The sequence below is a fragment of the Erythranthe guttata genome, chromosome 4, assembly GCF_056151865.1.
Source record: "Erythranthe guttata isolate IM_541 chromosome 4, IM_541, whole genome shotgun sequence".
Lineage (NCBI taxonomy): Eukaryota > Viridiplantae > Streptophyta > Magnoliopsida > Lamiales > Phrymaceae > Erythranthe > Erythranthe guttata.
The window spans coordinates 13,001,359-13,016,875 of NC_142536.1; the positions used below are offsets into that span (position 1 = coordinate 13,001,359).

The 15,517-nt window shown below is 33.1% G+C and overlaps 2 protein-coding genes across 2 annotated transcripts; one reads left to right on the forward strand and one right to left on the reverse strand.

Annotated features, from left to right (window-relative positions):
* The first annotated feature begins 4,233 nt into the window (after positions 1 to 4,233).
* On the forward strand, positions 4,234 to 8,400 carry LOC105973454 (RHOMBOID-like protein 12, mitochondrial). The gene is made up of 8 exons (XM_012998473.2): positions 4,234 to 4,716; positions 6,619 to 6,739; positions 6,829 to 6,948; positions 7,053 to 7,163; positions 7,567 to 7,611; positions 7,847 to 7,951; positions 8,045 to 8,086; positions 8,188 to 8,400. Exons 1-8 carry the CDS (start codon positions 4,418 to 4,420, stop codon positions 8,284 to 8,286), a joined length of 942 nt encoding a protein of 313 aa, XP_012853927.2. The 5' UTR covers positions 4,234 to 4,417; the 3' UTR covers positions 8,287 to 8,400.
* Positions 8,401 to 10,291: 1,891 nt separating this feature from the next.
* Positions 10,292 to 12,450, reverse strand: LOC105973455 (protein SPIRAL1-like 1). The gene is made up of 3 exons (XM_012998475.2): positions 12,307 to 12,450; positions 11,288 to 11,594; positions 10,292 to 10,584 (listed from the first exon to the last, which is right to left on the reverse strand). The coding sequence occupies exons 2-3, from the start codon at positions 11,561 to 11,563 to the stop codon at positions 10,504 to 10,506; spliced, it is 357 nt and encodes a 118-aa protein (XP_012853929.2). The 5' UTR covers positions 11,564 to 11,594; positions 12,307 to 12,450; the 3' UTR covers positions 10,292 to 10,503.
* Positions 12,451 to 15,517: the final 3,067 nt, after the last annotated feature.

The window sequence follows — 15,517 nt, forward strand, 5'->3', positions numbered from 1 at the left end:
TTCTCTCTCTATCTACATTCTTTTTTATTCCATAATTCTCTATAAACCTTAAATCTATTACATTAACATACCAAAATATAATTGAACCGTACATTTGGCTACCAGAGCAAGGTTTTGTCTAATACTAAAATTATGGCTGAAGGAACTAGTCAATCTATTAGCCAAATCCCTGAGTGAGGGGCATTAGTAGATGCATAAATCAATGGAAGTCTTACAAATACAGGTGTCTGTAATGGCTGAGAGGCAAGATCATTACAAAAGGGACAAATCTGTGCTAGGAATCGCAACTTTATCTTCAGGTAATGGATCCATTTCATTGGTCCTATCTTCTTAATCTGTTACAAAAAATCATCCCGAGATTAGGCAACCAAAGTGGAAAGAAACAATAGAAAATAAAGGGCGGTATCATATAGGCTTTAACCGTTCATCCAAGATTGAATTTCCTAGGTTTGATGGCACAAACCCTAGGGCTTGGTTGCTCAAGTGTAGTGGGTACATTCATCTTATCCCTAGCATACGAGATAAACAAAGGGTAGTGATGGCATATTTTCATCTTGATGGGAAGGCAACTGTCTGGTTTAGTCAGGTTTCACATGTGATGGGTGAACTGAAATAGGATAAATTTGTAGATCTCGTCTCAACTAGGTTTGAGAAAGTAAGGAAGGGTCAAGTGATAACTGAGTTTCTTAAGCTGAAGATTACCACTAGCCTAGAGGATTATATTGAAAAGTTTCAGGAGTTAAGTTGTTACCTGCAACATTTAAATACCAGGACATATTATGAACTATATTTAATCCATTGCTTCATGAATGAGTTACCTTATGACATCAGAAGGTTATTCTCCTTATTTGCGGCCAGAGAACTTAAGCATATATTGACATGGTTAGGAAGCATGAAGCTACTGTGGAGGCTATCACAAAAAGGGCTAGGGCTCCTACCAGGACTGCTGGAATTTTTCCTACTCCACAAAGAGGAGCTTGGTCACCACCTCAAGTTACACATTTTTTTTTTGGGCCAAAATGTTTTTATTCCATTAAATACTTGCAAAAGTACAGGGGGCCTCGTTAAAAACCTTATGGGCCTCCACAAGGAAAAGGGTACCCCTACAATCTGAAATGAATAAAAACGGGACAATCAAAGTCCTATACAATCGATTACAAAAAATCCCAAAAAATAGGTTAAAAATAAATAAACAAAAATTACTATGCCTAATAAGGAAAATCTTCGAAAATTGCTCAAGGACCCCATGTGTGGATGAAAGTGCAAATGCGTACAAGAACCATATGTAAGCTGATATTCCTGCTCACCAACACAAAAACTGCGATTTGACCCCTTATTAAATTGAGAAACCCACATGTAATCATAGCTCCAAATCAACAGTAGAGTTAGGGGCGGAAATTAGCAATCCCCAACCTATCACTGATCAAAGCAGCCCGAACCTCCATTGAAAGACTAATTTGGGTAAAATATTCTTGACTTGATTGGTGATTATACGCCTAATTAGCTAATCGATCTGCCACCGTATTCTTTTGACGAACTACGTGCTTAAATTGAAAATAAGAATCCACTTCTTGCAAACAAAGCTGAAGAATGTATTCTAACTCCCATTTAACGACCTTGGTTTTAATTGCATTAATAGCACATTTAGCTCTAGTTCTTGGACCCATCAAAGGCAACAGTTATACACCACCTGACTTGCTATCTCCTGGAACACAATTAACCCTTACTCAAATGAGGGCTAGAAGTAGGGGAGGGCATTCAGGTCGGTTTATTCAGGTTATGACCCGACCTGGTCGAGTTTTACCCAACCGGATCGAGTAATTTTTGAATTAATCGGGTTTTTCTGGGTTCGGGCACCGGGTGCCCACAAATCGGGTCGGGTTCGAGTATCAGGAATTCTACCCGGTTACCCGTCTCAAAAAATAATTCTCACAAATTGAGCCCATTTACGATTGCACCTAAGCCCGGTCCAAGCCCAGTTTTATTTTTGTAAAAAATCTTATATATATAATTTTATAAGAAAAAAAAAGGTAAAAGAAAATAAAAAACACATAAAACATACGAGAAAAAATAGGGCACGCCATTGAAGAAAAGAATTCCTCAGTTATTCTAATGTCTTCTCCTTCTCCACCAATTCCAATTTTCCAGTTTCTTCTCCGGTGCCCTGAAGGCCGAACGGCGGTCCTCAGTTCTCTGAATTGGTGAGTTCTTCACTCTTTAATTTTCCCCAATTTGGTCTTTATTCTTTTTCCGAATTAGTTTTTCACCATTCGAGGGCAAGGAAAAATAATATCCAATCTATTTTCTATATCAGATGAATGCCCATAATCGTGCTAATCAGATTAAAGTAAACTAATCAGATGAATCTCCGAATTAGTTCTTCCCCATTCGAGTAGTTGTTTTCAACCTGTTACTCTGTTTAGGTTTTTGTGTTTAATTGGTACTGAGTAAATTGAGTTTAATTAATTAAAACTTTTTGTGGTATTTAATTGGTTAATTAATTACATAATTAATTAATTATGTAATATTGGTCACTGTCTCTTTTTATTTTTTTGTGATTAGTTATTTTTGTGCAACAAATTTGGTAATTCTTTTGTTTTTATCAACCTGTGTATGTAACAATACGTTTTACTCTACTGCTTGTATTTGTAATCAAGTATAGCAACATCTAATAAATTTTTAATGTTTTATCTTGCAGTGCATATGTCGAGTGAAGGTCTACAACATGCAAAACGAGAACATGAAAGGGAGACTACGTAATCGGAAATTAATCCATTACATATTCATAATGAGGTCGAAGATTTAGATGACGAAAATGCTTCTGGTCGAGATAAAAAGAAATCTAAAAGACAAGTACCTATTAGATTGCAAGTTTGAGATCATTACATTAAGTTTATTTGTGATGTTGAGAAAGTGCAAAAGGCCCGATGCAAGTATTGTAGTGGAGAGAAATAAGAGCGGACTCAAATAAGGCCTGATGCAAGTATTGTTTTGGGGGGTGTAACCGAATTGGGGTTGAACGCCACCCACCACGGCGACACCGGCAGGAGACGCCAGCTCCAACGGCGTCTCCGTAGGAGATGCCACCGGTGGTGGCGTCTTCTCTTTAAATATTAATATTATAATATTATAATATTATAATATTATAATACTATAATATTTTAATATTATAATATTTTAATATTTTAAATATTTATATTAATATTTTTAATATTTTTGATTTTTAAATTTTTTTACAAAATAAAACATTAATATAAATATTTAAAATATTAAAATATTATAATATTATAATATTATAATTATAATATTATAATATTAAAATATTAATATTTAAAGAGAAGACGCCACCACCGGTGGCATCTCCTACGGAGACGCCGTTGGAGCTGGCGTCTCCTGCCGGTGCCGCCGTGGTGGGTGGCGTTCAACCCCAATTCGGTTATACTCCCCAAAACAACCCCATTTTAAAAACTACAACTTAAAACAACACCAAAAAAAAAATTGCCCCTTACAACATACAATACTACAATTGAATCTTATATGTTTGTGAAGAAGAAGGATAGTAAAGAAGAAAGAAGTTTGTAGGTTTTGTGTGTGGTCTTAAACAAAAAAAAAATGATATTTTGTGTATTTGCGTGCTATTGATTTTCATTAAGATCCCGTTTGGTTGTCAAGATAAGCCATTATTAACTAAATAGTTGTAATTTGATGTTTGGTAACATCAATTAATTGTCGGGTCGATCCGCCAAAATTATATAATCATGGCTTTTCTTGTCTTCTAATAGGTCTTTTTTGTTGGACATTGCAAGCTCCAATTTAATAATTGTGTTACATTAGATTATTTAATCTTATCTTGACTAATTTTATCTTGCCAACTAAACGGGGCCTAAGGATATTAATAACATTTCTTGTGATGATATTAATCTGAGAAGAAAACAATGTTTATTTTAGTTGTCCCCTTAGGCTCCGTTTGGTTGGCAAGATAAGATTAAATCATATAATAAAATCCAATTATTTATTGGAGCTCGCGGCGTCTAATAAAAAAAAATCCAATCACTAGAAGGTAATATAAGCCAAGATAAGGCAATATAAGCCATGATTATATAATTTTGGGGGTCGACCCGACAATTTATTAGGAATATCAAATATCAAATTAAGTCCAACTGTTAATCATGACTTACTTGACAACCAAACGGGTTATATTATTAGATTTATTTTGATAATATACTGTTTTTTGTGTGATAAGTGATAATCTAACCCAAGTTAAATCAATGTATGTAATCGAATGGTTTTGGAAACAAAATTACGGTCTTGTGTAAGAAAGTATTAAGGTCTTGTATTTAGCAGCCATTAATATAAGCGTGCAGAAGAAGCAGAGAAGCGAGGCGAGGGTTGTGGAGAAGAAGAAAAAAATCCGAAAATGCAAAGGCAACTGTGCGTGAAGTTACTATCTAAAATCTCAGGAAAAACCAATTCGATTTCCCCAAATTCCATCTTCGCACCATTTTATCACCACTCCACCCTTCCGCATTGCCATATATGGAAATCCTACTACAGCCACAATGGAGTTTCGGCGATGATTCGAAATGGATTCCACTCGGGCTCAGCTCCTTCCAGAATTTCTTTTGCAAATTGGCGATCCAAAATTCCTGTTAATCGTACATATAAAATCCACACCAGAAGTTTTTTCCGATCCTTTGATTCACAGTACGGTGGCTGGTAATTTCTCTTACTCTGTCTTTACGCTTATTTTGATGCGGTTAGGGTTTTTAACTGTTTCAATTCTGATGGAAATTTTCGATTCTTGTTGGCGTGAAAATTAAGCAAGCAAATTCCTTTTCCTTTGTTGAACGGGTCCGTTGAATTACTGGAATATATCTTTGTTTGATTGGGAGTTTGCTGAAAAAAGAAAAATCACCTAGTAACATTTGGTTGATTGATGAGAAGTATATGGTAATGTGTGTGCTTTAGTACCTACGTTTCAGTTAGTCGTTTGATGAAGGAGCATTATATTTGTAGCTTACATTTCGGCGTTCAATTTTAGGGATCTTTTGCACGAACACCAAAAGTGCGTGCGATATAAGCTGGACTAGTTCAATCCATATGTACCCATGGGAGCACTTATGGACATAAAATCCTTTGACAACTACAAACATAACTGATATTGTCGCTATGTTAAGAGCCAAATTCAGCTAAATGCTACAGCACTTAGGAAATATACGCGAAGGTCATCGTAGAGATAGACTGTAGATTCTGAAATAGTATGTGTGCTTGTTGAAATGGTCAAGTATGGAACATTTTTTTTTTTTTTTTATGTGTAGGTTATTCAAAAATCCTCCAAGACAACTAATGGCTTTAGACTTGAGATAGTTGCTTTCTTTAAAATTGTTTGCAATGTGTGACACTTCGTAAAATTGTATTTGTTGAGCGCTTTTTGCAATTTAGTCGAAAGAATCACTTCGTTTTATGAAATTTGTTTTTTGGGTACTGATATCTTGTTTTGGTTTGAGATTTTACGGATATATAATTATATGTGCATTACATGTATAGAACTGGGGTGGGCTTTCTTGAGCAAAAGAATTGATATATTATTAGTGTAGCCATAAATCTAGATGCTGGACACTGAAAAATCAGATGACTATGCTGTGAGGTTGGAGGTAATAAAAGTTCTTAATGTAAAACTTAATACCTTTAGACATCCGATCCAAGTGGTAAAAATCTTCTGCAAACAAAGATATCTGTTCATCGAAAACTTCGATCAAGAAATATTCTTGCATGCTTCGTGTTTGCTTCCTACATTTATTTATCAACTTTGACAACTATTTGTCGGTGCGAGCACTCAGTGGAAACTTATACCTTTGCATGTTCGATATGCTCTAAGATCGAACTGTAGCTACGTCATTGTTTGAATTTCATTTCCTCTACACCTTTCTTTCTTGTTATTCATCTACATTGACAATGGTCCAACCTTGTTGTAGTAGCCTTGTTGGAGTGGCTTGCACAGGTTAATGTTAATGAACGGGTTAAACTTCCTAGCTATATTATACATTTTTTAAACATAATGAAGGTTTAAAGTGCACAAATATTCATTGATATACGAGAAAATGTGGAATCGAAGTATCTTTTTTGAGGTTACTAACTTTCTTTCATAATTCATTTAAGACGGCTGTTTTTAAATAGATGTCCCAGGTTGCGATACATATCCTACGACTTAGTATACTGTAGGAGTTTTGGATTTTAAGCTATATTTATGTCTTCTATGACAGTGTTGCACGTGGATGGGGGGGTTAGTATTTCTAGGTTATTTAATATAAACATGACACGTAAGCATACGATGGAGCATTCCAGGATATTTTGATTCATGCTGAGCAGTGTTGATTCGTAGTTCTTGGATGAGTAAATATTGGACTTGAACTATTTGTTGTATATTTCTCGGAATCCTAAGAAGAAATGTTCAGTAAAATTCTATTTGATATATATTAATGTAATGTGAGCAGATGAATGTACAAGGTTTTGTTTGATTACTCCCCTTTCCGTTACGATTGATGTGCCCAACTGGTATCTGAAATAAATCTTAGATTTGTTACCATAAACTAATTTAGTCTTCGTTTCTCTTTCTAGGAGATCAAATTTTAGAAGGCTTACAACTGACAGAGTTGTGTTAGGCTTGATTGTTACGAATGTCGCTGTTTTCCTATTATGGAGAATTGCAAGCCCTCAATTTATGGTCAACAATTTCATGGTAAGTTTTTCATTACATTTCAATTATAACGAAGCTGTACAATACTATGTTGCCTCTATTTTTTATAATTAATTTTTCTTTCTGCTCAGATTTCTGTAGACAATTTTACAAGTGGACGGATCCACACGTTGATAACCTCTGCATTCAGTCATACAGACATGTGGCATCTTATTTCGAATATGGTCGGACTATACTTTTTCGGAACAAGTGTAAGATAATTTTCTATACAAATCTGTTACTTATGTAATATTTTATTGTATGGAGAATTTTAGTAACAGGTAGTAATTTCTGCCAACTCCAATTTTTATTGCAGATAGGAAGGAGTTTTGGACCCGAATATTTGCTGAAATTGTATCTATCGGGAGCAATTGCCGGCTCGATATTTTATTTGGCATATCATGCTCTCATAGCTCCATTATTCCAGGTAAATTTCAAATCCAATTTCTATTTAAAACAAACTTCGGAGTATAACTCATTTTGAATTTTAATTTCGTGTACAATTGGTAATGATCCTTTTTATGCGTTCTTTTTCTACTTTGAAAATCGGGATTATGATTCCTAATAACATTTTCTTTACGTGACTTAACTTACGACAGAGAGTCTGATAGAATGAATGTGCTTCATATTATGTTAGGTATATTGAACTATTATAACCAAAAAATAATGTGGACGTACATATAGTAATACGCTTTACGTGATTGTTTTCCGACTGCTGTGTACCCTAGAGCCACATCAGCAATTAAATTGTGCAACTGCTGTAGTTTATTTAATGGGACTTCGACATAATTATTAATGTATATTGATTGCCATGTTTTGTTTATGTGCAGAGCAATCAAATGCTATTTACCGACCCTTCAAAAATTCCAGGACTTGTAAGCGTTGCTAATCCATTTTTCTATTTAATCATTATATTATGCCGTGAATATATCCCCCCACCACACCTCACTCGCACGAATACACTCACGTTCACGTAAACGTGAAATGAAAAATAAAAGTGATTTTTTTTACAATTTGTCTCTCCTTCCGTATGTATGTAATCTAGTGAAGTATGACATCAACGTGTAGAATTTTATTTTGAGTAACAAAAGATTATGTTCGTACTCCTAGGGTGCAAGCGGAGCTGTGAATGCGATAATGTTGCTTGATATTTTTCTGTTTCCATCGAAGACCCTCTATCTCGACTTTATAATACCTGTTCCTGCTATTTTACTGGTAAGGTTTTCGTTACATCTATCTAAATTCTACAAAAAATATATAATGAAAGAAAAAATGTCGATTATCGATGCTTTGCTTATTTTTTGCCAGGGAGTCTTTATTATTGGAAAAGATATCTTGAGGTTATTGGAGGTATATGCTGATTTGATTACTATTATTATTATTTTATTTTATTTTTCTATAATATCACCACTTCAATTTGTATTATCTTTTGGGTTTGTTTGGTATATCAGGGAGATCAGCAAGTTTCAGGATCTGCTCATTTGGGTGGAGCTACAGTTGCTGCCTTAGCATGGGCACACAGTAAGAGGGGACGTTTTCGACGATTTTAAATATTTATTTGGCTTTTTCACTATAATTCAAAAGATTTTTAGGTTGTTTGATATATATTAATATTCACTAATTGCATCTCATCTAAGTTGAAAATGTGACTGCTCTATTTGCTTCTCTTATGTTCTTATATAAAGTTAAACCTCTATAAAGTCGGAATTAGCAAAATTATATTAATGTAGTGAAATATTAGACTATCGAAATTATAATTTAGTAAGTTTTACTGAGTCGTAAACAGAAGAAACTCTTAATTAGTACAGTTTATTAATTTATCGAGGTTCTAATGTAGCCATTGTCAAATAAGAAACATCATTTCATTGAAGATATTGTTTTTTTGTGTAGTTTTCTTTTCTTTTCTTTTGTTTTTTTTTTTTTTTTTTGTTTTTTTTTTTTTTTTTTTGTTTTTTTTTTTTTTTTGTTTGATTAAATCACTTAAATGAAGATATTTACCATTGAGTTTCTCTCTCAACCAGACTGTAGATTCACGTTTTATACTGTAATGTATGTAAGAAAATATTAAAGGGTCACAAAAGTAATGTTTTCAAGTACGAACTTGCTCATTGGTGTGCATCTATCTTAAATATCACATTAAAAAATAAAGGGTAAATTACAAACAGCCCCCTGAGGTATGGTCAAATTACAAAAATCCCCCTCTTGTTTGGATAATTACATCTACCCCCTGAACTATGATTTTTTCTTACACCTCCACCCCTATGGTGCCAAATTCAACATAATCATCTAGATTCCATGAAATGTGCTCTAGTTTGTACTCATTTTGTGTAAAAATACAGTTTCCGATGCACCACAAACTGATATATACAAGTTAAAAATCACATATTCTGATCATCTTGTTTTATAATGTAGAGTTTGAATGAGATAAAACGGGTACAAAAGTGATAATATTCCATATAATCTAGAAGATTCCACTAAATTTGAGGAGTTGAGGGGGTGGTTGTAATTATCCAAACAAGAGGGGTGTTTTTGTAATTTGACCATACCTCAGGGGGATGTTTGTAATTTACCCAAAAATAAATAGAGGGAGTTGAAAAGAAACAATAAATTTAGCGAAATATTAAATTATCGAATTAATAATTTAGTGGATTTTACTAAGTCAGAATCAGAAGAAACTATTACTTACGAAAGTTTATTAATTTATCAGGGTTCTAATGAAGTCATTGTCAGATACAAAACGTCATTTAACTGAAGATATTGTTTTTTTCCTTTTTCTAGGGCTTTTTTTTTTTTTTTTTGAAAAATCACTTACACTATTATGAATTATAACAAACACACTTACACTTGTACACTTCCAGTAGAAAAAAATAATGAATTATAACAAACACACTTATACTTTTTCAACGATCAAGTATAAATCTCGGCACTTTTCTACTCATTCATCTTATGTTATCTCGAGCCGAGCTCGCCTCTTTTGGCTGGCTCGAGCTCGAGTCTATTTTGTCGAGCTCGAGCTCGTCGAGTTCCTCTTTTTTTGGCTCAAGCTCGAGCTCGTGTCAATTTTGTCAAGCTCGAGCTCGAGCCCAACCTCTCTTTTTTTTTTTTAAATATTTTTTAATTATTATTTTATTATTAAAAATTATTTAAAAAAAGTACAAAATAAAAACTAAATTGTAATTATATATTTTTTTAATATTTGTATTTATTTCTATAGTATTTTATATTATTATACATTATTTAAATAAAAATAACATATAAAAAATAAATAAATAAATAAAAAATAAATAATAAATAAGGCTCGCGAGCTCATGAACAACTAAAAACCGGTTCGAGCTCGGCTCGTCAGAAAGCTCGAGCTCGAAAACCTCGAGTCCGAGTTCGAGCTTTTTACGAGCCGGCTCGTCGAGCTCACGAGTCGGCTCGGCTCGTTTACCACCCCTAATGATATCGTTGTTAATAACTCTAATGGAGCCGAAAATATTGATCATCAGATAAAACAATACTCCATAACTCTATTATAAATTCACATTAGACAATAGCCATAGCAAAACAGTATAACCAATAATCTTCCATTAGCATTGAGAAAAGCAAGAAGTAACTGCTTCATTCGAATGTTCCGAGCCAGCAGCTATTGACAAGCTCGATTTAGGACAAGAAAAAGGATATTGTATTACAATTTGCAGCAATGTCTGAAGCAATTAAGGATGAAAGATATAGTCAGGCCCCAACTTCAAAAGGGAAACCTAAACAAACACAGTAACCAACATTTACTTGCTGCCGTCTCCAAAAAGATATCCAAGGGAGGATCCACCTCCTGGTGCAGCATGGACCTTCGTAGATGGTCGATCCTGTCATACAAATTTTTACCATTTTATCATTTGCACGAAGAACAAAAAAAAAACGAAGTGTAGAATGACACTAGGGAAAAAGGACTACCCATTTGCTTCGTAATTAAATATATATATATATAAGGACGAACAAAGAATCAACGTCATTACAGATCGAATGGATACACTAAAAAAGTCCAATAAGAAAAAGTAAAGCCGATAAAGTAAGTAATCCCATCAAACGAAACACAAGAACCGAAACAAGAATGGAATTTTTACTAGTGTAAACAAGCTCGAATAGAAGTGATCAACACAAGTGTAAACAAACATTCTCCTATTTTCTTTCTGCCTTCCATGAGATGTGAATACAGACACAAAAATTGGCACCCCCCATCCTATCGATATAAACTAGGAAAACGGCAGTGCAAAAAACAATCGGTACAATCTTAAAGGAGGTTTTCTAGCAGTGTTATATAGCCATCAAAACAAACCTAAATAACCACTGAATAAATAAGAAAAAAAAGGACCATACGAAATAAGTAACCACAAACCTCTTAAAGAATAAAGAACTCCTAATAGCAATAACATTCTAAGGAAACATATATTTCACAAGAAATCGAAGCATCCGAACATAACCATATTCACTAGTTGCATGTGGAGCATAGGCATAATACATAACCTAGATAATACGACAACAAAGAAACAAGTATAAAAAAAAATATACCGTGAGGAAGTTGCCAGTGTTCTGGCCATCAGCTCGGAGATAGTTATTCTTTTGGCTGCCCTGGATGCCAGCTGGAATCTGTTTAGTACCGTGAGGTGGTGCACCAGCAGATTGCTTCTCCGGAGCCGCCACTGGCGCTGCGTTCTGAGGCGGAGGAGGAGGAGGTGCCGCCGCCTCCACATTCCTTGGAGCAGGTTTTGCTGCAGGAGCTTCGGGGCCTCCAAAAAGGTACCCTAGTGAACTCTGACCACCACCGCTGCTAACTCCACGACCCATTTTCTCCTCGGATTCTCTTTGTACTCAACTTCTGTGATCGTACAACGCTTTTAATCAAGAAACTCTCATACAATTATATCCGATTTTTCACAAAATATACAAAAAAAATCCACAGAGAAATTGGAATGGTTTTACTTAGGTTGTTTACCAGATACACGCATGTATCTACTTTTTGTGTTACAATGACACATAGGAAACGGACGGAATTAATCGGAATCCAATCCAAATGTATGTACTTCTGGTTCGAAAATTTACGGGTTCAATTCATTGATACCAAAACTAACTTGAGATAATTAGTCTCTGATAACCCTAATTTGAAAAAAATGTTTTGGTTCTCTTCTCTCCGCTACTCTTTCCCACAGTGAACCAGTAAAACGATTTTCTCCCAAATGTCGAAAAGATTTGCATTTTTTATCAGATTAACTATTAATTGCACGGATCCAAAAGCAGTAGAGAAGAATTAAGATATTCACAAACAACAAATGCAAAAAACAGTAATTAAAGGTTACATCCATCAGCATTAAAAAGAGAGGAAAAAAAACGAAATGATCGGGTGCTATCGCCATAAATTTTGTTTGCACATAAAAATCGGAACACAAATCGGTAAATCTAGAAATAAAAACAAAAACAACAGTCGAAACAAACAGGAATTATACTGAGAAGAGTTGAGGAGCAGAATAAACAAAGAGAGAAACGGAGAATACATGAGAGAGAGAGAGAGAGAGAGAGAGAGAGAGAGAGACCTGTGTCGAAATCAGATCTGCGGGAGAGAGAAGGTAGGAGGAGCGAGAAAGACAGCAGTGAAACGCCTAAAAGTGAAGAAGAAGAAGATATTTGAATATATTCCCGTGAGGGCAAATGATGTTGAATCAAAAACACAAAGGGACAATATATTTAATCTTTATTATACGAGTGTAGTGTAGCTAGTGTAGACAATACATTTTTAATTACATAATTGAACCCGTAATTTGTTGAAATTTGAATACTAACCACCGTTTCTTTTAAACTTCAATACCACCACTATAATAAATAGATAATAAATAGATAAAGACATTAATACTCTTAATAAAATCAATACCATACAACTTTTGAGTGTAGTTTTGATTTTTATTAAGGGTAATAATGTTATTATCTATTTTTTATCTATTTTTTTTTTATTTTTATGTTGATGGTATTAAAGTAAGAAAAAAATGATATTTATTTTAGTCGCTTCTTACTATGTTTGCTAAGCTTCGCAAATAACTTACTCTTTTTTATTTTTTTAAATAATAAATATTTATTTTTTAAAATTTTTCAATTCATTTTTAAAATTATTTTTTTTTCTCTAAAAACTCTATGTTCAAACATGATTTATTGGTACATTAGAAAAATGTATTCAACTAAAATTGAAGTATAGTGATGGCAAATAAAATCCAATCCGTTAGCTATCCATAAATATCCGCTCTGTTTAAAACCCGCTACCGAAACTATAGCGTTTGGCCCACTGTGGTGCAAGGGTGTACAACTTCACACCCTTGATTTGTATAAAAAAAAAAAAAGGGTAAATTACAAACACCCCCCTGAGGTATGGTCAAATTACAAAAACACCCCTCATGTTTGGATAATTACAACCACCCCCTCAACTCATCAAATTTAGTGGAATCTTCGAGATTATATGAAATATTATCACTTTTTTATCCGTTTTATCCTATTTTAACTCTACATTATGAAGCAAGATGATCATAATATGTGACTTTTAGCTTGTATATATCAGTTTGTGGTGCATCGGAAACTGTATTTTTTACACAAAAAGAGTACAAACTAGAGCACATTTCACGGAATCTAGATCACTATGTTGAATTTGGCACCATAAAGGTGGAGGTCTAAGAAAAAATCATAGTTGAGGGGTAGATGTAATTATCCAAACAAGAGGGGGGTTTTTGTAATTTGATCATACCTAAGGGAGGTGTTTGTAATTTACCCCAAAAAAAATATTACCTATATATTTACACATTACATATATAAGTTAAAATGTGATAAATGGTTAATTTGTTGTTGTAGCTGAGATGGTAAATGTCGCTTCCGAGAATGACCAGAGTTTGAGTCGCTTCCTTATTTATTAGTTTGAATCAAAAATACAAAGGGACGATATATTATTAATTTATTATAGGGGTTTTCGTGCATAAGCCCCCGACCAAGTATCTTTATTATTTTAGGGGTTATATCTGTTTCACTAATAAGCTCATCCCTTTAATATTTACTATAAATAAAGGAAACATTCATGTATATGTCAATATTATCCCCAACCATTTATCCTCAATTCTTAATTGTAACCCCAATTTAATCAATTTTGTCCACAAAAATCTAATTTTGACCACAAAAATTCAATTTTGACTTTTTTTTTCAAATTTTTTTTTGCCGCCGGATTCCGGCGTTGACTTTTCGAATTTATTTTTTTCCAAATTTTTTTGCCGGTTTCCGGCGTTGACCGGGGTTCTCCAGCGTTGATATTTTTTTTAGTGTTTTTTGGGTTTTTTTTTTTTTTTTGGTTTGTTTTTTTTTACGTCCACCGCTAAACGTTGACCGTAATTGTGCTGTCACTGACAGTAAATTAACGTAATTATACTGTAATGACAGTTAATTAACGTAATTGTACTGCCGTTGACAATACATTTATGTAATTGTGCTGCCGTTGACAGTAAATTAATGTAATATTATTATTTTTTATTTTTTGTTGTTTTTTTTTATTTTGTTTGATTTGTTGACAAGTCAACGTAATTATATTACTGTCGTTGACAAAATAATTATATACACAATAATATTACTGTCAACAACATCAATATTATTTTTTTTGTGGGTTTTTGTTTTGTTTGAGTTATTCACGGAGTAACGTAATAATATTACTGTCTATTATTGTAATATTACTGTAAACACAATAATATTACTGTGGTTGACGGTAATATTATTGTTGTTATAGTAATATTATTGTCAACCACATCAATATTATTATTTTGTTTGGATTTTTTGTTTGTTTGAGTTATTCACAAAGTAACGTAATAATATTATTTTCTATTATTGTAATATTACTGTGGTTGACGGTAATATTACTGTTGTTATAGTAATATTACTGTCACTCACAGTAATATTAATTCTTTTGGTTTTTTATTATGTTTAGATTTGTTGAACGGTCAACATAGTAATATTACTCTATTATACAATAATAATGAGTTTTGTTGTGTTAATATTACTGTGTTAGAGATTAATATAGCAATATTACTGTGTTAAACTGTAGTTTAGTTAATTTTACTGTGTTTAACAGTAATATAGTTAATATTACTGTCAATCACAGCATTATTGTTGTTTAAACGAAAAAAAAAATCACAGAAAGAAAGAAAAGAAGAAGAAAAAAATTCGAAAAAGTCAACGCCGGAAACCGGCGAAAAAATCTGGACAAAAAAAAAAATCAACGCCGGAATCCGGTGGGAAAAAAAGTTTTTGAAAAAAAAAGTTTTGGGTCAAAATTGAATAATTTGTGAAATTTGGGGTCAAATTGAGGTTAAATAAAGTTAAGGATGAAATTGGAGCATATTAAAGTATGAGGGGCTATTTTAGTCCTTTACAAAAATCTGAACCATGTGTAGACTTGTTGGTAAATGAATTTTTTGTCTGGATCTCTTTATAAATAAGTACCCATTGATGGGCTCATTTGTAATTACCCATTTATTATACATAGTGTAGAACTGTAGATACATTTTTAATTACATAATTGAACTCATAATTTTAATAATATGTTTACTAGGCTTCCCAAATAATTTTTACTCTTGTTATTTTTTTATACATTTAATTGTTAAAATTTTCAATTCATTTTTTAAATTAAAAAATTCTAAAACCTCATGTTCAAACATAATTTATTGGTACATTAGAAAATGTATCAACTAAAGATATAAAGACTAGAATTTTCTCTCTTATTGAGAG